Here is a 25814-nt window from a genome sequence, read left to right as displayed (position 1 = left end):
CTGTGGCTCATTTGAAACTGTAGTTTTTAATATAATATAGTAACATAGGCTAAATATAAGTAGTATTTAGTAACTACAGAGCTCTGGATATTTATATTGGGTTTTTTTTTGGTCACATATCCTTTTGTTTTTGGGGGGTTGGGTTTTATCATGTGATCCCCTGATTGGAGGTGGGGTTGTCTTTTCCTGTCTATTTGTAGCTTTTGTCTGCAAATGAATGTTTGCCTGATGAAGACAATGTACGTGGAAACGTTGCTTTTGTTGTTGTTGTTGTTGTTGTCTTTTGTCTCTTCATTTTGAGTATTAAACACCAGTAAAAAACAAACAAACCAAAAACAAAAAATCCCAAAACTGACTCATTTCTCTGTCAGCTTTATATCATTATCATTTTAAACATAGTACTGTCATTTGTTTACTGGATAATATTCACGTGATGTTCTCAGTTTAAACTCTATGCGACTGTGGCAGTAACACAACCATCCTGCAGGTGGCAGCACATCACACAGCTGATTCAACAGGTAGCTGACAGTCTCTAATTACAGTTTCTGCACTTTGGAGCTGGATCAAATAGATGAAAGCATGAATACAAACATATTATTATGTCACTCAGCTGACTCTAATGTGATTGATTGATCAATCATAGTCAATCTACTGTCAAGAAGGACCAATCAGAACAGAGCTGAACTCTATTTTCCATACAGGAAGCCAGAGCTGCTACAATGGCAGGTAAAAAAAAAACAAAGAAAACTTTCGAAAATGTCTGGAATATATTTTGTCCAGCATTTAAATAATTTATCCAGGTGAGTTAAATGACATAAATTATTGCATGAACTGTGAAGCAGACATGTTCTGATGTCTGTTTGACAGTGTCTGACAATAAAATGTCTGTTCTACTGTTTGCATGAATTCATTTCTCCTTGTAACTTGTGACATCAGAGTCAGTGGTCGAGGTTACGTTCTGGGCCAACTGTGATTCCTGGAGCATATAAGAGCTTTGTAGTTCAACAGAAAGCAAATAGTCTACTGTAGGTGGGAAAGTAAAAAAAAAAAAAGTTTGGCCCTAGGAGCACAGTTACGTCTATAACTAAGAAGAGGAAAGACACGTGTCAGATGTTTCCTCCAAACTGGAGACTAGACTAGACCGTGATGTCATAGCACAATGTGGGCTACAACTAAATTGTAGCTACTCTGGTCGACATTTAAATTTAATACATTACAAAAAGACAAACAACAGTGAATATAAAATGCAATAAATATACAATTTCATGTATAGAGAACAAAGAATCCAGTAAATATACACATGTAGAACAAACAGTGAAAATAAAGTGGACTTTTGCAATGAAGCCTTGAAATCTATGGAGATGCACATTATGTTGAGGTAGAGGAAAAGGAGTCCTTGGCTGTGGTGATGTGGTTATGTTTTTGTGTGTGTGTTAGATGATGGCAGAGTGAGGAGGAAAGTGGTCACAGAGGCCACCAAGAGGACAGGGACCACTGTGAAGGACTTAATGGTAAAGAGTGGTCCCTGTCTCCATGTGACAACTGTATCACAAGAAAACCTGGAAGATTCTGAGGCCAAATGGAAAAAGGTCACGAGACCAAAATGGACTCTTTGGCCCTGATGTCAGACAGTAAGTCTGACAGAAAGACAGACCACCACACAGAACCTACAGCACAGTGGGGATGTTCCACTTCTCAGGGACACGATAGAAGGGAAAGTGAAGAACACAAAGTACCATGAAAAATACCAGCGGCTTTCAGCTTGTCTTCAGCCTTCAGTGGTCACCACAATAGAATGTGTGAGTGTATCTTCTGTATGTGCAGCTGATAGTCACTGTGTCTCAAAGCGACAACTGTTTCAAGGTTTAAATGTGGGGAATGAGAATCCTAATAGTCTCTGATATAAACACATGAGCTATAAATTCAAACCTATGTCCCAGTGACCCACCATGTGTCTCACCTCAACTAATTATTGTGACACCAGAGTCTCCTGTAGTGTATGAGGGACAATCAGACACTGAAACTGTCCCAATTAAGTCCCTTTTTCTTAAAGCACATTAAAAAGCACAGTGAGCAGCTGTTGTAAGAGAATTACTGAGATAAGCTGGAAAGAAAAGCACCTTCAATAGGAATGAATGAGAACCACAGAATGCGTTGTTTCATGGGATTTGTTAAAACATTTATTTCTCTTGTTGAAAAATGCCCTTTAGAAATGCAGAGTGTGCTTCAGGAGGGTGATATGACTACCGCCCTCTGACCTGCCTACGTGCTCTATAGATCAGGAAACAAAGAACGAAAAAAATGATAATAAAACGTGCACCAACATCTGACAGACTGTCGACCAGTCTAACAAAATCATACTTGCTTCTTCCTTCATAGATGTGTCCAGGTCCACCACCTGTGAGAAGAGAATGAGATGTGAGGTGTGAGGTGTCAGGTAGGTGATGAATCCATTTCCTCTTCAAACTCCTGTCAGACATTATCTACTGCACTTTGATCCCATCACTCATAGCAGCTGTTTGCTACAAAGTCTCATCAGCAACATCTTTAGAAAACACAAACATCTGATCTGTGATGGTTCACTCTCACATCAACAACCAGGAAGCAGCTTCACCTCTGATCCACACACACACACACACACACACACACACACACACCTGAGTCTGTGACTTTCAGGGTGATCTTGGTGATGAGCTCAGAGCGGCCTCTATATCCAACATAACACTCATATGTTCCAGTGTCCTTGATGTTGACGTTCTTCAGAATCACGGATGCGTCTCCGTCCTTCATCTGTGGATCTCTCAGCTCCACTCGACCACGAAAAGATGAGTGTTGTTTGTCTTCATATGGATGCTTGTCCCTAAAGAAGAAGACATAATCATCTGACCTCAGGTCTGGTCTGGTCCACTTTACCAGTTTGATGTCAGCACCTCTGGGACCGTGACACTGGAGAATGACGCCACCTCCAGGCTTTGTTTTTATCTCTACCAGGGAAAAACAGGAAGAAAAAGTCAGTGAAAGTTTTTTTTTATTTTTTATTTAATATTTAAACTTTTCTTCGTGCTATACTACATCTGAACTTTTTTCACATGGATAACATGATTTCACACACAGTATACAATGATTCCACATGTTACATTTGATAAGATGGGAGCACATGTATTTCTCCATTTTTGTTTCCCTCAAACAGAAATTTAGAGGAGGACCCGTGGCTATGTCTATGCATAATAAACGGTGGACTCACTGTATCTTTATTGAGAATTGTTAACATGTGTGCAGTCATGGTCACAAATATCGGCACCCTTGCAGTTCTGTCAGAAAATGCAACTCTTTCAGAAAATTGTTTGTTTGGTTTTCACGTGCTTATTTTTTTTTTTTGTTTGCACTGGAAGAACAACAATAAAAAAACAATAGAAAAGCTTGAAAACGGACTGGACATAATTATTGGCACCTTGTCCAAATTGCAAGAAATAATTGTTTTTCAAGCATGTGATGCTCCTGGAACTGCTCCTGTGGCAACAAACAGCTGTGGGTGATACAGTAATCACACTTGCAGCCAGTTAAAATTGAGGAAAGTTGACTCAACCTTTGTTGTCACACTGAGCATAGAGAAAAGAAAGAAGTGTAAAGAGGTGACTGTGGATTTGAGGGAAAACATTGAGGCAAAACATGGACAATCTCAAGGCTACAAGTCCATCTCTAGAGATCTTAATGTTCCTGTGTCCACTGTGCACAATATCATCAAGAGGTTTACAGCAGTGGCTCTGTAACTAAGCTCCCTGGACGTGGATGGAAGAGCAAAATTAATTAATAATGACAACAAAGGATTGTTCCAATTGTGGATAAAGAACCAGATTAACTTCCAAACAAATTCAAGCTGATCTGCAGACACAGGCTACAACAGTGTCAGGTCGCACCAGAGAATTTTGGGGCTCAAGGTCCTGGCCAGTGTCAGAAACCTGCATATCCACCAGAGGTCACGGGTCTTCCAGCAGGACAATGACCCGAAACACACTTCAAAAAGCACTCAGATATCAGGAATGGTTCCAAACAAAGCGCTGGAGAGTACTGATATTGCCAGCAATGAGTCCAGATCTGAGTTATTTATCCAACTGGCAATGTTTTGTTAATCACTTTTATCCTGATTCACTATTGAATACTCTGGAAATTGCTGTCACTCTAAAAGTTACTACCCTTTTTTTACATTAAAAACATGTAGTTATTCCAGCTGCTCTACAGTCCTGCTCACTTTGTCCATGTTCTGTTTGTTCAATCTGACACCTAGTGTTTTTATGCGACATAACTTCCTCCCTCTGCCTGTTGTTTCTCACGCAATAACATATCTGCTATCGTCTAAGAATCAGGAAGTGATTCTTCAAAAATCTAGTCTGTGGATGCACCGACAGCATGACACCATGCGAATTTGTTTTCTGATGCTAATTAGTTTTAACCACATTTCAACACAACAAAGTCATGAAAGTGTTGCATCGATTTAAAGAAGTCAGCGTTTTACAGTCCAACTTGCATTAATAATATTTAAACATTTTACTAGTATTTTAAAGTAATTTTTTTTCACCCTTTCTGGTGGCTACTAAAGAAATAAAAGAAATAAGAAAGAGAAAGTAATTCTGTCCTGACATGAAGGGTCATCAATAACCCACTGAAACACCAATAGCTTCATAGTTACTTTAAATAATGAAATACACTTACTGTGATCCTGATTTGTGTTTTACTCTAACAATCAGGTAATGAAATATGAACCCAAACCTGGAGCTTCCCAGAGCCTGAATCCTTTAAGTTAAGGTCCAGAGTTTGTTTTTTTTTTCTGTGTGCTTCAGTGCAGTGTGATGTGAGGCCGTTCACACATCTCACCTTCAGAAGTAGAGCTCAGGAAACATGCGAGCAGACAAACACATGAGATCCAGTGTGAGGCAGACATCCTTTCTCCAAGTCTGTGTTTTCTCTGCCTGCCACTAAACCCTCACCGACTGTCTGTGGACAGAGGGAGGAGTTGTTAAAGTGTGTTTATGTCATGAACTGACACTCTGGTTCACTTCCTGCCCTGGACTTTGTACCTCCTTTTCTCCACTTCCTGTCCCCAGTTTATTTCTACAGCTTCACCAGTCATCACCGCTCACAATTGCTTTCACTTGTTCCCCTGCTCTTTTAAACCCAGCTCTCCTCTTGGTTCTCTGTTGGATCATTGTCTTTGTTTGTCCCTGCTGTCAGTGCAATACTTTGTTTTCTGAGTTACCTGTCTCATGATTCTAGGACTCCTGACCCTTCTCACATGGACTCTGTTACCTGGTGTCTATGGTTTAAGGTTTGATTTGCGTTTTTTTGGGTTCATGTGTCTCATTCGCCTCAACCTTTGGACATTATTAGTTTTCTAGTGAGTTATTCTGGTTTCTACATTCATGTTTTGCTTTTCCCAGTGTTTTTGTTTTCCTGGTGTCTTCGTTTGGTTTCACTGTCCCGGGTTTTTAGGTTGCCACTCGTTAAACCCATATTTATCATTTCTTCGCCTAGTTTATCTTTTTCTGCCTTCGTTAAATTCCTTTGCGGTTGCGTCAAGGTTAATAACTTGTTTTTAGTTTTGTAGTCATCCCTCTGGGATTTGCTAGTTTTGTCCTCTTTCATAGTGTTGTGTTGGTTGTGTTTCCCTGTCCTGTATCTATAATAAAGCTCAGCTCTTTTACTGAACCTCTCACCTTGTTGTTCTTGGGTCCACATTAAAAGTGTGTGTGTGCGCATTTAAATAACAGTAGATTCTCTAACCAGAACCAAGAAATACACAGATAAGACAGGATGTATAACATAAACTCCTAACAGGAGAAAAGATGAGCAAAATAAAAGGGCTTCTCGCTCCTACTGTGCTACCTGGTGCTCAGTATTTACAGTGAATTCTATACAAGCTTATTACCAGAAATCTCTACACACACATACAAATCACTAGGCTTTCTTACAGAGTCCAAAACAGAATGCTGGGTTGGTTGGTAGGGCCAGATGTGGGGAGAGAGCGAGCTGCTGTCACCTACCTTCTTGTCCAATCAGGTGGAAACTAATTCAAATGTGCTGATCCATGGACACCACCGGTGACCCATCCCTCAGACACACACCCCCACACAAAATACACAAGCAGGAGGAGGAGAGAGAGACAGCAACACAATATAAATGATACTTCGGAGGATTACCATGAGTGAGTAGGCTTGTTGATGACGACCATCTCCTGCTACAGCTGCAAGTAAAGAAGGCGTTTATTCATACCAACATACACAACACCAACGTCGAACTGGAAGGACAACGAAATTCGGGAACTTGTGTCGGTAAGGGCCGACCTGGAAATCGTAAAACAAATACAAAGAACAGCACGAGATTCTGTGTTATGTGACCAGATTACAAAGCAAAACACGGTCACTTTCCGCCCCCTATTTCTAAAATAGCTCCAAATAAGCACAAAATGATCAAGGGGAGACAATGAGCTACCAAAACTTACAAAAATAGTTCAAATAATTGTGGCCCCTCGTTATGAAATGTCAAAAAGAATAAAACAATCAATGTAATATTTCAGTTTCCTTTTTAACTATAACTTTGTGGGGGGATGCAAACTTAACCCTAAACTTGGCACAATAACACTGCACAAGCCAAGTAGCTTTAAAGAGATGCTTTAAGTGCCACACACTATACTGCTGCCATCTCAGCTATATAAAATATACGAGCACGGCAAAATAACGGACTCCATATTATCATGAATGCTACACCAATGTTGGGCTGCAAATTCAAATCAGATCCATTATATCTTCCGAATAACTGACTCTTCATGATTAAATACCCCACTATTGTCTAGTGTTACTGCAGGCAAAGACTCACAGTTCTTCTACTCTCTTCTACTTCTACTCAATTCTTCTGTGTTTTTTTTTTCTGATTTGAACTGCAGCCAGTGAAGGAAGAAAGCTACACAACTACAGCACAAAATCCAAACAGCAGCAAAACCCCAAATACTTTGCAGCATGTAGCTGCATTTACACATAGCATAATGTATTGATTTTAAAATTGTATACTTTGTGCTCCTGATGTCTACAAAGTGGGTCATTAACATGTGAAATCCGTCATTACATGCACAGTGAAATATTTCAGACCTTTTGTTTTTCTTTGTTTTAATTTTGATGATTACAGCTCTTATATCTGGATAAACACTGAAAACATTTTGCACAGAGAAACAAAGGAAAAAGTACTGTGGATGTTGGCTTTGGGACATATGATCCTGACTCAGCCTATATGTGCACCAGATGCACTGCATGAGACAGTAGGGACGAAAGTGGGCGTTGAAGGACTTGTAACAAACTGACTCAGCTGTGGCATTACAAGCTGTGAGCTAATCCCAGATATTATTCCAAAGCCAGGCTCACAAACGATATTGATTGTAGTTGTAGTAGTAGTTGAAGTTGTAGTATTACTATTATAAATATTCTCCAAATCGATGGAAGTCACCATATTTCCACCTTAAATGTCACACTAGGAAATGTTGATTTGAGGCATGTGGGACAACGTTTGTTTAAACATACAGGAACCACTGCTTTTTTACTTTTTTACTGGGAGCTTCATAAAGCCAGTAGAGTTCAGACCCCATGTGTACAATCATAAATAACACTATAAAACACATATCTTAGACATGTGTTATCTGCTGATAGGTGATGATTTGTTGTACTGCAGGACGTTTTTTTATCAAGTAAAAACAACCGAAAGCAACAAAAAGAAGAGCAGCAACTACTGAAACCCACAGTGCCACTACAACTCCTACTTCCTTGTCTCCTCCAACCCTGATGTTTCCAGCTGTGGGACCTGTAAGAACAGAATCACATGTGAGGTGTCAGGCGTCAAACACACACACACACTATGATACACTAAACTCACCTGAGTCCTCAACCTTCAGGTAGACGATGCTCATGTGCTCAGGTGTGTGTGTCTTGCTGCTTCCTGTGTTGCTCTTTCCAACGTGACACTCGTACGTTCCAGCATCATCGACGCTGACGTTCTTCAGAATCACAGTAAAGTCTCCGTCCTTCATCTCTGGGTCTCTCAGCTCCACTCGACCGTGAAAAGATGGAAGCTGGTACTTTTCATACGAGCGCTTCTCTCTGACAAAGAAGACAAAACCCTCTGACCTCAGGTCGGGTCTGATCCAGCTTAACATAACAACGTCACCGTCTCTGGGACCCCGACAGTGAAGAGGGACATCGTCTCCAGGCCTCACTGTGAGCTCCTGAGAGTCTGAAGAATAAGAAAAAGTCAGTCATTTGGTTCTTTAGGAAATATTTGTTAATTCAATTAGTTAATATTGAGACAGTTATAAAGACTAAACCTAAAAGAATAAAAAGAATCAAACTAATTTAACATATTAACAACAATAACAGAGATTATATTGCATTAGAAATATTTATCTATATAGTTTTATTTTATATTTCAATTTCTCAAAATTACATTTGAACAATTTTTGCTGTCTTTTTCTTTTGAGGCTTAAAGTGCTTTCATCAGTGTTATATGATCCTGCAAACATTATCAGATGATCATATTTTAGTAGAAACTATTGTACTGTGCAGCACTTTGGTTTGAGTGTTTATACATGTGTCCTTCAGTGTTGGGCTTGTTACTCAAAAATGTAATAGATTACTCATCACTCAGTTTAAAATGAATAATATTATTCATTTTCTTATTAGTCCCCATTAAAAGTAATTTCTTACTTTACTCATTAAATTAGCTTTTAATCTGAAAAATTAAAAATAGACGGAGATGGAGAGTCAATAGTGGAAATGAGCATATTTCAGCCAACTCACTCTTACGTGCTGCTAATACGACGAACATTAAATGTTTTATGTCAATCGTTGATGTGGTGAAAACAAAAGTAAAGTTGTTTGCGGATGAAGCAACTGTAACAGTATTACATTAATTTTGTTTGTTACTTTTTAATACCACTTTTAACAACTTATTACTGGGGAAAATTGTCAGGGTTTTGGTTAAGGGATGGAGACAATGCGAGGGATGAACGAAAAGGACCTTTTATTGACAGAAACTTAAAAGAAATGTCCAACGGAACCTAACAGCTCCTAACAGGAGGCTACAAGAAACAGGTCCAGAACAGAATAGAGACAAACTATCCAGAGGAGCCGAACATGAGGGGAAACAAATGACACGGATAACAATAACTACTAAACAGGTAAAGACAAGGGGAAGACTACGGGAACAGTCTTAACAAAATACACTTACGAAACATGGGACACAACTACACAAATGAAGGGTGGGTAAAAAAAATTAAAATAAAAGTATCTAAATCAAAGAAACCTAAAAGTTTAAACAAAACGAACTCTCGGGAAAAGGCCAAAGAGATTGACCTGAATATGAAAAGATACAAACAAGTGAACAAACGTATTAACGACTAAAGTAAGTAAACAACCAAAAACACACTGGAGGGAAAAGATAACTGAAGTACATAAAGTAACACATGAACTAAAGGGAGGCAGACACGAACAAACTGAACAAAGGCCACTGAAACTGAAGAATGCAAAGCCTAACTAAACACCAAACCCAGGACCAGAATAGCAGACAGGACTGGAAACTAAACCTACACACAGAAATCAACAGAAGACAAACCTCAGACCAAAAACGACACAAAAGCACAGAGTCCAGGATTAAAGAGTCCATGAAGCCAAGAAAGTCCAAGAAACACAAAGTCAGATTTTTCAAAGTCCAGAGTCTACTGTGAGGTAACAACGACAAGTATCTGGCAGGGGAGTGAAGGGAAGACTGAACTTAAATAGAGGAGGGAACAGGTGCAAAAGATGAGGGACAACGACGGTAAAGCTGGGCAAAAGAACCAGGGACAGGAAGTAGGGAGAAGGGGCCACAAAATAAAAGTCCAGGAACAGGACGTGCACTGTGACAAAAATATGCATATATGTAATATTATTAGAGTAACGTGCTACTAGTAAATTAGATTTTTGTCCAATTTTCTCAATAGATGATAAATAATAGAATTTTACTGAAAATTATAGAACAGTTTGTTTGTCCTCTGTTGTTACAGAGAAAAAACACACATGGCAGCTAATAAAATTAAAAATTGTTAAAGAAACTAGTTACACTACGACAACGTATGTGCTGCTGTATCCGCGTGCTCCAGCATTTGTGGCACTTAGCACGTTAAATGGGGCTCGTGCAGCGTGTAGCAGTTAGCAAGTAGCTAACCAGCTTGTTGTGGCTAACACAGGGACGGTGGAGGACAAGTTATCGCTCCTCTGCACCTCAGATGGTTTCACGGGGATTTGATAAACTGCTCTTATTGGTAATAAAAGACAACGGGTTAGAGTTAATGTCGAGTCATGATTATAACGGTGCTCTTACCTTCAGAGGTTAAACAAATCACGGAACATGGAAGGAGACACACAAATAAGATCTTTCTGGAATCAGACATATTTATCTTCTACTGAGGCAAATTGGTTTTTCAGCGGATTTAAATGACATGAAGGAAAATCCCTCAACCACTGATTGTTTAGGTTCTGCAGAGAAACTAGCTTGTTGCACGGGTACTGGAAATATCCACTGACCGCTCCCAGTACCGTCAGTACGGGTGATGGTAGTGGCCAACTGATGCGCAGTAACTAACAAATAAATAGATTTTTACTTATGAAAGTCATGATTCGCATGTTTCATTTGGCCTGTGTTATATGTCCGATGCTCTTCCTGACACAGACTGGGGCCTGGTACAGGAAGTCACTGGCTTGTGCCTCCTTGCGGTTGCATTAGCGTCTTTTCCTTCCTGGAAATGATAAATTCAAATTGGAAATAGAATAAAAATTATTGTGAAAATCCTGGATGAGATTTGTAATGAATATTTGTTTAGATTTAACAAATTGCATTTTAATGATATGTATAAAAAGTAAAAATATAATGCTGGTTATGTTCGTGTTTCAATTGTTATAAATTCAATTGTGATACTTTGTTTTAAATGGTTAACTGAACATTTCAAATCATTCTTATTTAGAGGGATTTTGAAGCAATTTTACTGTACAGTTTTTTCTTTTTAAAAAAAAAACATAACTAAAGCTAAATCTCACCTTCAAATAACATAGTCCTCATTTTTGGATTTTAATAAATTACAATACATTAACTTAAATAACCTTTCCTCAAAAGCATAAAAAAATAAATAGTGGGGTCCCAAAAGGTGCTGTCTGGGGTCCTTTGATATTTAGTTTGTATATAAAAGAAATGTGTAACTGATTGACTGTATTCTGTTTGCTGATGACATATAACATATTTTTGCTCTGGAACAAATCACAATCCATTTTTAGTTTACAAAAGGGAACAATAAGAATAGTTAACATGGCAGATTATCTAGCGCCAACTAATAAATTGTAAAGTTTCAGGATTTAGTGAAAATCTAAATACTATAAATTACGTAAAGAATTGTTAACAACTTAGAAACAGAAAAAATCCAAAAGCTGCTCCTAATGAGCGATATCAAATATGATATGAAAGAAGTGTGTATGATTAAAAAACAAAAATGTACAAAATAAATAATTTCCCAAATGTCACTGGGCAAGAGGCAGAAAAAAATTAAAATTCTGCACAGTAAAACAATGCAAGCAGAGCTGAAATTATTATTAGATTCTTCAATGAAGTGAACTCATTGGCAAGTAATTTTTCATGTAAAACCCCAAATATTTGCAGATTTTTCTTTGACTTTTTCCTTTTAATATTTAACTCATTTAGTCCCAAGTGATAATATGACCGTGGTATAATATTAAATACTATAAAAATCACAGAAGTTATTTCAAGTACTAAGTATTAGTACATGATCCTGTTTAGACTCACAAGTGCAGGATTTATTCTTGTAGTATTTTCACAGTTTTATTAGTATTAGATCTCCCAGCATTGACCACTTAGCTCAGTAACAGTCTATATATCAAATACGTGCAAACTCCCCACAGAAAGGGAGCAGGTGGCAGGTGGATTTGAAACCTGGGACCTTCTAGCTGTGAGGCAGTAGCATTAACCAGTCCACCACCGTGTTGAGCCTCTAACACAAAATGGAGAATTCAAATACAGTATTTGTTCAAGAGCGAAACAAACACTTAAGCCACAGCGGGCGCAACGACATTTTGTTCTAAAATGTAAAGACCTGAATCAATCCACTGCTAAATATTCATATCCATTTGTTTTAACTTAAAAAACTGGTTTAGTTACTGCTTAACCAAGCTGGCTGAAACATGGGTCAAACAAATGATAGACATCAGAAAAATATCTGTTGCACTGTGTGTCTCAATTGTCTCTGCTTTCAATAACTGTGTAGGACACTGAGCTGCACAGAGCTTTTAGTGACATCTGTGTCCAAATAACAGGATGTCTCCACTTCTGCTGCTCTGATTGAGTCCACAAACGCTGTGACAGTAACAGAATGAATCATTCTCAATTATCAATATGATGAATCAATCATCATATTGTTCTGGTACAACTTAGTAAAGGTTCAATAAAGAGCCATAATCTCTGGTTTAGACACCATCTTCAGAACACGAGGCCGTTAGGAGCTTCTACATGTATGTACCTGCTATTTCAAATACATATTTACTGATATCTGTCCTTTAGACCAGTGCTTCAAACTCTAAAAATGACTCAAAAACTTTCACTTTTACTTGCTTATTTCATTAGCAAAGGGCTGATAGACAAGTAGTATTTGAAAGGCTCATAAACAATGAAAGTGGTGAACCACTGCTCTGGATAGGTCACGATTCCTCTGTAGGAGGCCCAATCAGAGGACTTATTCATGGGTCTCCAGGATGGTCCAGCTGGTGTGTTCATTCTCTAGCTCTGAGTCGCTCTCAACCCCAGTGAGGGGCAGCTCACTGCTTGTTTCACGTCTAAAACAGCTCCCAGACCCTGAGGAGGGTCCTGTTTATTAGGGTGAAACAGTAGAGAAGTGTGGTGGTCTTGAAGTTTAGTGACCCATACTGTTCCACCCAGAGCAACAGGTGCCTCTTTATCAGGAGCCTAAGACAGGCCATTCAGTAGAATGAGTGAATAATAATTATGTATAAATTTTTAACAAATAAATACATACATTAATAAAAACTATTATTATTTATTGTATTAATTAATCATAATAATATTTTATATGAATAAAAGTTTTAAATAAGTAGAAATGGGAGAGCTCTGAAAATATACAAACTTTTATACTATAAAAATAAAATATTGATAAAGATGTTTTTTAGGAAAGAAGAAAAAAGAAAAAGGTTAAGAGTAACAATTGTAGTGGTAATTAGGTGGCAGGTAGGAGAAAAAGAAAAAAGTAGAAATAAAACATTTACATTTAGTCATTTAGCAGACGCTTTTATCCAAAGCGACTTACAAGTGAGGTACAAGGCAGCAAAAATCTAAGTCAAGGAGAAAACATCAAAGCAAAGTCCCATCAGAAAAGTGTTCACAGTTCACGAGATGCAAGTGCGAGAAAGAGCAGAAAGGATTTTTTTTTTTTTTTTAAGAGATTTACGTGCATAGGAAGATGCGGAAGAGTTCAGTTTTCAGCAGTTTTTTGAATATTGGGAGAGAGTCAGCTGAGCGTGCAGTGTTTGGTAGCTCGTTCCACCATCGTGGGATCATTGCGCTAAACAGTTTTGCTTGGTGTCTTCTATGCGGTGCTAGGACAACCAGACATCGTTAGTTGGCAGACCGCAGCGGGCGAGAAGGATTGTAGACCTGAATGAGTGAGTTGAGGTAAGTGGGAGCTGTCGAGTTAACCACCCTGTGAGCAAGAGACAGAGCTTTGAACCTAATGCGAGCAGCTACAGGAAGCCAGTGTCAAGATCTAAAAGTGGTGTGACATGGGTCTTTTTTGGCTGATTAAAAATGAGGCGAGCTGCTGCATTTTGGATCATCTGCAAGGGTTTGATTGTGGATATCGGTAACCCCATCAACAAAGCGTTGCAGTAATCAAGACGATATGTGACCAGCGCCTGTACAATGAGTTGGGTTGTATATTCCGTGATGTAGGGTCTGATCTTCCTGATGTTGTAGAGAGCAAATCTGCAAGCCCTAGAGACTGAGGAGATGTGGTCCTTAAAGCTCAGTTGGTTGTCGATGATGACCCCCAGATTTTTGGCCGATTTAGTGGGACAATCACTGTAGATCCAATGTTGATGCTGATGTTGTGTTGCATCAAAGGTCTGGCTGGGAAGACAAGGACTTCGGTCTTGGAGAGGTTGAGCTGAAATGCGCGATGAGACAGTGGAGTTGTCCGGTGGAAAGGACAGGAAGAGCTGTGTGTCATCAGCGTAGCAGTGATAGGAAAGACCATGTGAGTGAATGATGGCACCTAGGGATGAAGTATAGATAGAACAGAGGAGAGGACCAAGAACTGAGCCCTGCAGCACACCGATAGAGAGGCTATGAGAGTGAGAAAGATGCCCCCACCAGGATACCTTGAAGGTTCGTCCCGATAGGTAAGAACAAAGCCAGTCTAGAGCTGATCCAGAGGCGCCCAAATCAGAGAGTGTGGACAAGAGGATCTGATGGTTCACAGTGTCAAAGGCTGATGTTAGATCAAGTAGAATTAAGACAGATGATTGACCTGTGGCTTTTGCAGCTCGAAGATATTCCACAACAGTCAAGAGTGCAGTTTTTGTGGAATGACCCCTCTTGAAACCAGACTGGTTGACATCGAGGAGGTTGTTCTTGGAAAGGAAGTCGGAGAGTTGGTTGAAGACTGCTCCTTCCATAGTCTTGGCCAGAAAAGGAAGGAGGGAGACGAGTCGGTAGTTCTCCACGACAGAGGGATCAAGAGAAGGCTTCTTGAGCAGTCGGGTAATCAAGGCCTGTTTGAAAGAGGTTGGAAAAGTCCCTGTTTTGAGAGATGTGTTGATGACTTGTATAATACCTGGCATTAGTGCAGGTGCAACTGCTTGAAGAAGAGTGGAAGGGATTGGATCCAGAGTGCAGGTGGTCGGATGATTAGAGAGGAGGAGGGTGGATACGTCATCTTCAGTCAGAATTGCAAATAATGAGAGCAATGCAGTGTTGGAAGAGGTTAGACGGATGTCATCATCTGGAGGAGAGAACTGTGAGCTGATGGCTGCCACCTTGTTGGTAAAAAAGACTAAAGTTGTCAGCAGTGAGACAGGTAGATGGCGAAGGTGAAGGTGGGTAGATGAGTGATTTGAAAGTGGAGAACAGCTTTCTGGTGTCCGAGGTGTTGCTGAGCTTCTCCTGGTAGTAATTGATCTTTGCCCTGGTGACACTGTGAGGAAAACGTCCAAGCAGATTCTGATACTCAGCAAGGGCAGATGGAGTCTTGGATTTGCGCCACTTCCTCTCAGCACCCCTGAGCGTGGTGCGTTGTTCACGGATCCCGTCAGTGAGCCACGGATTAGAAGGTGAGAGACGGGCGGGTCTCAGAGACATGGGACAGAGACAATCCAGACATGATGTAAGTGTATTGCAAAGGCCGTCTGTGGCTGTATCTGAATCGCAGATGGAGAGGTCCTGTGTTGGGGGCAGAGTTGCGGAGACCAATGAGGAGAATCGAGCCGGGTTGAGAGACTTGAGGTTGCACCGGAATGTTACAAGTGTGGGAGGAGAATGCGAAGGTCTAGGGATAAAGACTGTGAGTTGAACGAAGAAATGATCCGATACATGCAGATCAGTGACCAAGATGTTGTCTGTGGTGCAGTTCCGGGTGAGAATGAGGTCGAGGTTGTTGCCAGCTTTGTGGGTCGAAGGAGTGGAGACCAGACTCAGGTCAAATGTGTTTAGAAGAGCAAACACATCAGCCGCATGTGGTTTGTCCAGGTGAATGTTCAGGTCTCCCATGACGATGAGAGGATTGGCCTCTTCCGGGAAGTGGGACAGCAACATGTCCAGTTCATCGCAGAAGTTCTCCAGCTGGCCCGGTGGTCGATAAATCACAATCACCTGGACTGCAATCCGTGCTGTGATCCTATCCAATGATATTCCAGAGAAGACAGATTGCTGAGTGGTGCTGTCGAGGAAACTTCCAGGTGTCATTGATGAGAAGTCCAGTCCCACCCCCCGACCTGATGAGCGAGGAGTGTGAGAGAATGAAAAATTGGTGGAGAGTGCAGCTGGGGTGGTCGTGTTCTGTGGCATGATCCAGGTTTCTGTAAGTGCAAGCAGGTGAACAGCTGAGTGTGTAGCAAAAGCTGGAATGAAGTCGGCCTTGTTCACTGCAGACTGGCAGTTCCACAGGGCAAGAGAAAAAGAGGCTGGTGACAAAGTGGCCTAGGTGAGAGTGCGCAGGTGAGAAACATGTCAACCCCTAGTAGGACGCCATGTCCTGCGTCTGCGGAGGAGAACAGGGATCTACTGAAAACACATAGTATAACAAAGAAAAGGCTTTTCGGATTATAAAAGGGTTAATGTGAAGCAAAGTAGAGAAATAGAAGTAGAAGAAGTTTGAAAGGTGTGAAGCTCGGTGATCACTAAGCTGAAACTACCACCAACAACAGACCAAATATCCACTTCACCAAAAGAGCAAAACTTTCTACCTACAGTTCTTTACTCTATTAAAAACAAACAGACTAAATCAGCAGACTCAAGAAAAATGACAGAAACTCAGCTACTTCTGAACCCAACAAACAAATTTCAAACAGCACATACTAGTTGAGTATATCTCCTGTCCTAGTTTGGTGCTTGTCCTGTAATAATAAATACAAAACAAAACTATGACTAATCATCATCATCATCATTTATTATACTACTACTACTAATAATAATAATGTTATTAATATTAATGATGAATATTTTCACACACGATATGTAAAAACAGCACATGTGCTGTAAAGATCTGAATCCTCAGTTTCTTACTTTTGATGAGAAATCTTGGAATTAGAACCAAAACATGGTTTGCTGTATTTTTATCTTCAACAGGTAAAATTATTAAATATATTATTATTATTATATTTTAATAAGGTGCTGATTAGGTCTCAAATGCTCAGACAGTGTGTTGTGGGTCCAGACTGAAAAAACTCTGTTCACTCTTACAACTGTTTACTGCTGCTCTTTATGTGAAGCATTAATTTCAGTGAATGTAGTGAAATATTAAGTTTGAGAAGAACAGATTTCATTCTGAGTAATGAAATGAAATGAATAAGGATCACGTCATAAAAATCTATGTCTCCATCTTGACTGTCTGTCTCCTGTCCCCTGCCAGACACAGCTCACAGCTCCTGCCTGGTGTGGGAGTGTGTGTGCTGCTGTATCCGCGTGCTCCAGCATTTGTGGCACTTAGCACGTTAAATGGGGCTCGTGCAGCGTGTAGCAGTTAGCAAGTAGCTAACCAGCTTGTTGTGGCTAACACAGGGACGGTGGAGGACAAGTTATCGCTCCTCTGCACCTCAGATGGTTTCACGGGGATTTGATAAACTGCTCTTATTGGTAATAAAAGACAACGGGTTAGCGTTAATGTCGAGTCATGATTATAACGGTGCTCTTACCTTCAGAGGTTAAACAAATCACGGAACATGGGAGGAGACACACAAATAAGATCTTTCTGGAATCAAACATCTTTATCTTCTACTGAGGCAAATTGGTTTTCAGCGGATTTAAATGACATGAAGGAAAATCCCTCAACCACTGATTGTGCAGGTTCTGCAGAGAAACTAGCTTCCGCTAAAGTTTTGTTGCTGGAAATATCCACTGACCGCTCCCAGTATCGTAAGTACGGGTGATGGTAGCGGCCAATTGATGCTTAGTAACTAACAAATAAATAGATTTTTACTTATGAAAGTCATGATTCGCATGTTTCATTTGGCCTGTGTTATATGTCCGATGCTCTTCCTGACACAGACTGGTACAGGAAGTCACTGGCTTGTGCCTCCTTGCGGTTGCATTAGCGTCTTTTCCTTCCTGGAAATGATAAATTCAAATTGGAAATAGAATAAAAATTATTGTGAAAATCCTGGATGAGAGTTGTAATGAATATTTGTTTAGATTTAACAAATTGCATTTTAATGATATGTATAAAAAGTAAAAATATAATGCTGGTTATGTTCATGTTTCAATTGTGATAGAGACTTTGTTTTAAATGGTTAACTGAACATTTCAAATCATTCTTATTTAGAGGGATTTTGAAGCAATTTTACTGTACAGTTTTTTCTTTTTAAAAAAAAATTAATTAAAGCGAAATCTCACCTCCAAATAACATATTCCTCATGTTTGGACTCTCATAAATTACAATACATTAACTTAAATAACTGTTCCTAGAAAGCATAATAAAATAAATAGTGGGGTCCCAAAAGGTGCTGTCTGGGGTCCTTTGTTATTTAGTTTGTATATAAAAGAAATGTGTAACTGATTGACTGTATTCTGTTTGCTGATGACACAACATATTTTTGCTCTGGAACAAATCACAATCCATTTTTAGTTTACAAAAGCGAACCATAAGAATAGTTAATAGGGCAGATGATCTAGCGCCAACTAATAAATTGTAAAGTTTCAGGATTTAGTGAAAATCTAAATACTATAAATTACGTAAAGAATTGTTAACAACTTAGAAACAGGAAACATCTAAAAGCTGCTCCTAATGAGCGATATCAAATATGATATGAAAGAAGTGTGTATGATTAAAAAACAAAAATGTACAAAATAAATAATTTCCCAAAAGTCACTGGGCAAGAGGCAGAAAAAAATTAAAAATCTGTACAGTAAAACAATGCAAGCAGAGCTGAAATTATTATTAGATTCTTCAATGAAGTGAACTCATTGGCAAGTAATTTTTCATGTAAAACCCCAAATATTTGCAGATTTTTCTTTGACTTTTTCCTTTTAATATTTAACTAATTTAGTCCCAAGTGATAATATGACCGTGGTAGAATATTAAATACTATAAAAATCACAGCAGTTATTTCAAGTACTAAGTATTAGTACATGATCCTGTTTAGACTCACAAGTGCAGGATTTATTCTTGTAGTATTTTCACAGTTTTATTAGTATTAGATCTCCCAGCATTGACCGCTTAGCTCAGTAACAGCCTATATATCAAATACGTGCAAACTCCCCACAGAAAGGGAGCAGGTGGCAGGTGGATTTGAAACCTGGGACCTTCTAGCTGTGAGGCAGTAGCATTAACCAGTCCACCACCGTGTTGAGCCTCTAACACAAAATGGAGAATTCAAATACAGTATTTGTTCAAGAGCGAAACAAACACTTAAGCCACAGCGGGCGCAACGACATTTTGTTCTAAAATGCAAAGACCTGAATCAATCCACTGCTAAATATTCATATACATTTGTTTTAACTTAAAAAACTGGTTTAGTTACTGCTTAACCAAGCTGGCTGAAACATGGGTCAAACAAATGATAGACATCAGAAAAATATCTGTTGCACTATGTGTCTCAATTGTCTCTGCTTTCAATAACTGTGTAGGACACTGAGCTGCACAGAGCTTTTAGTGACATCTGTGGACGTGTGTCCATCACAACAGGAGCCAACCACACAAATCCACAAACTTCCTACAAGTCTTTTCTACAAATACTACAAATCATGTGACTCCCACACAGCTTCATCATCATGTGCTCATCAGTGCAGCTGCACACTTTTACCACAAGAGGCCTCTGTCATGCTTTCAGCTGCCTTTCCAAATAACAGGATGTCTCCACTTCTGCTGCTCTGATTGAGTCCACAAACACTGTGACAGTAACAGAATGAATCATTCTCAATCATCAATATGATGAATTAATCATCATATTGTTCTGGTACAACTTAGTAAAGGTTCAATAAAGAGCCATAATCTCTGGTTTAGACACCATCTTCAGAACACGAGGCCGTTAGGAGCTTCTACATGTATGTACCTGCTATTTCAAATACATATTTACTGATATCTGTCCTTTAGACCAGTGCTTCAAACTCTAAAAATGACTCAAAGACTTTCACTTTTATTTGCTTATTTCATTAGCAAAGGGCTGATAGACAAGTAGTATTTGAAAGGCTCATAAACAATGAAAGTGGTGAACCACTGCTCTGGATAGGTCACGATTCCTCTTCTTTCCCGTTCTGTTTGGTGTTGAATACCTCTTTTAATCAGGGTTATGTAGTCCAACAAAGGATGTGTGGATCAAGTCAAAGACTTTGGTGAAGGATGCTCTTGTGTATCCTCACTTATTTCTCCTCAAACTTTGATCCTCAATCCTCAGAGTGAAGTAGGAGGCTTTGGGAGACATGTAGTATAAAGACAGTGAGGAGTAGACAATGTGTGACAGGGACACGTGCAAAGAGTCAGTGGATGTTTTCCAACAGGTAATTAAAATATAAAATACATCACTAAATTGTATCACACAATGTGATTTGTAAATCAAAACACATTGATTTAAAAGTTTTTCTTTATGAATTAATGTCTTACAAGTTCTGCTTTGAGTTTTATGAATTCAGTAAATACCTGTATAAGTACACATATGTCTTACATGTTAGATTTTCTATTAAATATATGACAATAGAATGGAAGAAGTGTTGTTTTAGTCACTTTCAGTTTTACTGGAGTCCTTCGTTCTTTCGTTCGTTTCAGTCCAAACTGATGGTGTTGCAGTGGGACGAACTATTAGCTTTCGCTTCTTGTGAGTTGTTGGAAATACAAACTGCAAACAAAGCAGCATTAGCCAAATATTTTACTCTTATTCTAACTACTTCTAATCAAGAATATGTGTTGTAGGAAGTGACAACAACAGTACAGGTTGTACTGGCCTTGTTAGTACTGTGGTCTCTCTCACCTACAGGCTGACAGGGGTTCAACTACCAGGCTTAACATTAAGGAAATAACAAACTGGAAATAGTGAATGAATGAAAACAATGTTAAAATTGTCAGGATACAGGTTTGTTCTACTGATGGAGTTATTGAGGTAAAAATTTACATCACACAAACATGGAGAAAGTGTTGAGTGCTGCATTAACAGCAAATAAAAGGAGTCTTACTAAAATCTGATCAGTCCAGATAAATAAAAGCCCCAATCCAAGAATGAACTATTTTCATTTTAATATTTTCTTTTCACAGTAGTATCATAAACTTAAAGACGTATTTTGTGACAAGTGTTGGAGAGAAAACAACACCTTCACCTAGACAGAGGAAGGAAGTGTGACTAACTGTGATCAAACGTGTTCAGCTCAGCCACCAAGTCGTACAATGGACCAAACATCTCTTCAAACTCTGCTCCGTAAGTACAAGTTTGTACAATTTAAATCATTTCATTTCTAGTCTGCTATAGTCTGCTGAGTTGTAGAAGAGTGGTGGTGAGTTACAAGTTGAAATATGGTGGAAAGGTTTCATATTAAACATTTTGTCATGCAATTATATTTATCAGCATCCAGAAACAAGAGAACAATAAAAAATTCAAGAAACAGGATAAAAAAAATCACAAATGTTTATTACTGTAAAACATTTCAAACCATAAAACATAAATTAGTGATATACACAACAAAAATACATGAAGTAAAGCATGTTAAGTCCAGCTGACACGGCAGCAGAATCATTTGTCTTCCTGTAGTAGCTGGTCCTGTCATATGACACTGTCAGTTTAACATTGTGTGGATTACTGTTATAATAAAAAAGTTGTCTGTCTATGTCTCTCTGCAAACACAGAGAGACATAGACAGACAACCATTGACACTCACATTCACACTTTAGAGTCTCAAATTAACCTAACGTGTGTCTTTAGACTGTGGGAGGAAACTAATGTAAGCACAGAGAGAACATGCAAACTCCACACAGACAGGCTGCATTCAAACCGGTGACCTTCCGGGTGTGAGGTGCAGCACCAACCGCTGCACCACTGTGCTGCTCACACCAATGGAAAGTGTGGAGAAGAAAAACAATTTGACCGATCTATCATTTTTATTTAGTATTTACCACATTCTTGGTTTGGTCTTCGTCAGGATCCTGTATGAAAGATTTTGACTGTTGACAGGTTTGGATCTGATATTTCACTTCATGGTGCAGGTCTCTGATGGTCTCAAACCAACTGCTTGTTAGTTGGACTGTGATCCTTGTTGATTTATTATTCAGAACGAGTTTCCTATTTCTCTAAAGTAGAACTGTGTTGTCATATGTCAAAGTAACATTCCACTCCACCTTCTCTGTAGTTGTGATGCCTCTGCTGTGTGACACAACAAACCAAGGTTGGTGAACTTCTCATCTAATAATCTATAGATGTTAAATGTCTGACTCCACCATCACTGTGGGAACTAGAATTCATGGGCTTCAAGGGCGACTTCACCAATGTTCAACCGGCTCTGTATGGCTTTAGTTTAGGGCATTGAACAATACATTTACATTAATGCTTTTAAACGTCCCTCTGACTTCCCTATATTAAAATATTTCTCTGCTTCTAGCTGAAAAACTCCTCCAGATGACATCACCCGGAGGAGTTTTTCATCATTAGGAGTTCAAAAAAGCAGATTGACCGTGATTATAAACTCCATTTTGTGAGCAAGAAGATGACACAAACTCTTCCATAATTCCTCCAAGTGATGTCATCTGGAGGCATTTTTCAGCCAGAAATAGAGATATTTAGATATAGGGAATTCAATGGCTGCACTAGCTGAACTTATTTTCCAGCTTATAACTTGGTGAAATCTAAGCTTGATAACTTTCCATCAAGTCCCTATTTTTTCAAGTATTGATATTAGAGCCACTGTTTTTTATGTGCACGTACAATTAATATCACTTATTGTCAAACTCAGCTCATTCATTTTTATGCTGATGACACCATCATATATGTTTTTTTTTTTTCTCTTTTTGTTTGCATTTTCTGCAGCCACACCTTCCTCCTGCAGCGAGCGCATTGTGTCACTTCCTGTTTCTGCTGCAGGACAGTTTGCTGATCAATCTTAATCTTGTTTTACTGAAATAAGTGATTTCTCTACTCAACAGTTACAACCTGAGACGTGAGATACGCTTGTGTTACACAAGCACCTGCTCTTCTAAAACATGACAAGCTAACGTTAACTAATTCAACATTTTACTTATCCTGGCTCCACTAGCTTAGCATTTAGCTGTTAGCAACTGCTAACCCTCCTCTGCCTCCTTTAGCAATAATAATACCTGTAGCTGCAGCTTCGATTTATTCTGTCTCACTGAAACTTGGTTGCAGCAGGAAGAATATGTCAGTTTAAATGAGTCATATTAATGATCATGTTCCTAGAGCACAGGCCGAGGTGGAGGAGTAGCAGCAATATTTCACTCTAGCTTATCAATAAATCCTAGACCTAAACATAGTTATATCTCATTTGAGAGTCTTACTCTTAGCCTTTCACACCCAAACTGGAAAACTCAAAAACCACTAATATTTGTTATCGTGTACCGTCCTCCAGTCCCTTATTCAGAGTTTTTGAATTTAGTGCTTAGTACAGATAAAGTTATTATAGTGGGTGACTTTAACATTCATGTAGATGCTGAGAGTAACTGTGTTTAATTCATTATTAGATTCAAAATGTAAATAAACCCACTCACTGTTTTAGTCAAACCTTAGACCTTGTTCTTACACACAGCATTGAAACTGATAATTTACCAGTATTTCCTCATTATTCTGTTTTGTTGACCATTTTCAAATGACATTTGAATTTACAATTAATGTTACTCCTGCACAAATAGATTATCTTGTTGATAATTCTGCAGCCTCACTACGTACAATAGTCGATAGTGTTGCCCCTCTGAAAAAGAAGGCAGTAAACCAGCAGAGGTGATCTCCATGGTATAGTTCACAAACACACAACTTAAAACAGGAAACACGAAAGTTAGAAAGGAAGTGATGCTCCAGAAAGATTCTCACAGCTCCTTTCTTCCTCTTGTCCCTCTCTCCTCTCACCCCACAATTGACACCACTGTATGACATGAACTTTGTGTCTTTTGTCTCCCTCCCTTTCTCTTTCGTTAGACAGTAGATTTTGCTATTAATGACCAATTAATGTGAGTAAACCAGGTAATTCCGAAGGGGTCAAATGCTTTTTCTCAAGATGAGACAGATTATGAGGAATCTTGGAACTGAGATAAACACAGATAACCAATTCTTAGAGAATGAGGGTTCTCCAGGGAGACTTAAGTTAGTGTGGATATCAGATGTTGGTACTGTAAATACTTGTACTGTAACTGGATGAAGACAAGAAGAGAGGTGGAGTTCAGAGGTCATGTAATAAAAAATGTTTTCCACCGATGTCTCACATTAAAACTGTTTGTTTGTTTCCACCAGAATCAGAATCAGAGGTCATCTACTCTTCACTGAAGTCAACCTTCAACCGTCAACCTTCACACCTTCACAGCAGTGAACAGTAACTGGTCCTCAGATCAGGTGCAGCTACATTTTTTTTTTTACCTTTATTTGCACCAGCAGAGATCTGGTTTCTCTGCAGGATCAACTTTAGTCTCATTCATTGTTGTTCTTGTGGTTATGAAAGTTTGACAAAGGTGTAAGACGGAAAACTCAACCTGTTCCGGTTTTGCTGCTGGTAACATGTACATCTTATTTAATTTACATCTCTCTGTAGACAAACATAAAAAAACTGCACCAGCAGCCTATAAACAGCATGAGCATCATTTAGCAACGAGAAAAGTAAGTGTCTTTGTGTATATGAAGAGTTTGATTCTGTCCTCTGTGAATTATTGGTGCTGTTGAAACATTCCACAAGACATAAGACATATTTTGTGGTGACCACACAATAAACATATTTTTACTGAATTGTCAAAGAGACAACGATTTTCATGTGGAAGAATATAGAAGAATGTTGTTGTTGTTGTTGTTGTTGTCTTTTTATTTTGAGTATTTTAAACACCAGCAAAAAACAAACAAACCAAAAACAAAAAATCCCAAAACTCTGACTCTCATTTCTCTGTCAGCTTTATATCATTATCATTCTAAACATAGTACTGTCATTTGTTTACTGGATAATATTCACGTGATGTTCTCAGTTTAAACTCTTTGCGACTGTGGCAGTAACACAACCATCCTGCAGGTGGCAGCACATCACCACAGGAGCCTCAGCTGATTCAACTGGTAGCTGACAGACTTTAATTACACTTTCTGCACTTTCACTTAAAATGAGCAGATTTTAAGATCTTCTAAGGATTTGGAGGAAAGATAAAAATTCTGTCCTGACATGAAGGGTCATCAATAACCCACTGAAACACCAATAGCTTCATAGTTACTTTAGATAATGAAATACACTTACTGTGATCCTGATTTGTGTTTTACTCTAACAATCAGGTAATGAAACATGAACCCAAACCTGGAGCTTCCCAGAGCCTGAATCCTTTAAGTTAAGGTCCAGAGTTTGTTTTTTTTTTCTGTGTGCTTCAGTGCAGTGTGATGTGAGGCCGTTCACACCTCTCACCTTCAGAAGTAGAGCTCAGGAAACATGCGAGCAGACAAACACATGAGATCCAGTGTGAGGCAGACATCCTTTCTCCAAGTCTGTGTTTTCTCTGCCTGCCACTAAACCCTCACCGACTGTCTGTGGACAGAGGGAGGAGTTGTTAAAGTGTGTTTATGTCATGATCCGACACTCTGGTTCACTTCCTGCCCTGGACTTTGTACCTCCTTTTCTCCACTTCCTGTCCCCAGTTTATTTCTACAGCTTCACCAGTCATCACCGCTCACAATTGCTTTCACCTGTTCCCCTGTTCTTTTAAACCCAGCTCTCCTCTTGGTTCTCTGTTGGATCATTGTCTTTGTTTGTCCCTGCTGTCAGTGCAATACTTTGTTTTCTGAGTTACCTGTCTCATGATTCTAGGACTCCTGACCCTTCTCACATGGACTCTGTTACCTGGTGTCTAT

The 25814-nt window shown here is 39.1% G+C and overlaps 2 protein-coding genes and 1 long non-coding RNA gene across 4 annotated transcripts in view; 1 reads left to right on the top strand and 2 right to left on the bottom strand.

Moving 5' to 3' along the window:
* Window positions 1–17841, bottom strand: part of LOC137137852 (putative butyrophilin subfamily 2 member A3) — a 35919-nt gene extending 18078 nt beyond the window's left edge. Inside the window, exon 1 of the mRNA XM_067524629.1 lies at window positions 17496–17841. Within this exon, the coding sequence (XP_067380730.1) occupies window positions 17496–17565 (70 nt within the window). The 5' untranslated portion in view covers window positions 17566–17841. The remainder of the gene's footprint in view (window positions 1–17495) is intronic.
* On the bottom strand, window positions 55–6178 carry LOC137137868 (programmed cell death 1 ligand 1-like). Its single transcript, XM_067524662.1, has 3 exons — window positions 4873–6178; window positions 2658–2984; window positions 55–2398 (listed from the first exon to the last, which is right to left on the bottom strand). Exons 1-3 carry the CDS (start codon window positions 4937–4939, stop codon window positions 2244–2246), a joined length of 549 nt encoding a protein of 182 aa, XP_067380763.1. The 5' UTR covers window positions 4940–6178; the 3' UTR covers window positions 55–2243.
* A 2550-nt stretch (window positions 17842–20391) lies between the features above and the next one.
* The window catches only part of LOC137137883 (uncharacterized), a 38015-nt gene continuing 32592 nt past the window's right edge, over window positions 20392–25814 (top strand). For both annotated transcript variants that reach the window (XR_010915838.1, XR_010915839.1), the window contains exons 1-3: window positions 20392–21203; window positions 22129–22164; window positions 24234–24332. This is a non-coding gene — a long non-coding RNA (uncharacterized lncRNA). The remainder of the gene's footprint in view (window positions 21204–22128; window positions 22165–24233; window positions 24333–25814) is intronic.

This window comes from Channa argus, chromosome 12 (assembly GCF_033026475.1).
Source record: "Channa argus isolate prfri chromosome 12, Channa argus male v1.0, whole genome shotgun sequence".
Lineage (NCBI taxonomy): Eukaryota > Metazoa > Chordata > Actinopteri > Anabantiformes > Channidae > Channa > Channa argus.
The sequence above is the reverse complement of the archived record's forward strand: the minus strand, read 5'-3'. Positions and strand labels throughout refer to the sequence as shown.

Excerpts from the sequence above, each read along its gene's own strand:
- LOC137137868 (XM_067524662.1), bottom strand. The coding sequence starts at position 4,939 with ATGTCTGCCTCACACTGGATCTCATGTGTTTGTCTGCTCGCATGTTTC. Across the intron at positions 2,985-4,872 it reads CCTGAGCTCTACTTCTGAAG|AGATAAAAACAAAGCCTGGA; the intron begins GTGAGATGTGTG and ends TTTCCCTGGTAG. Across the intron at positions 2,399-2,657 it reads CCTGAAAGTCACAGACTCAG|GTGGTGGACCTGGACACATC; the intron begins GTGTGTGTGTGT and ends CTCTTCTCACAG.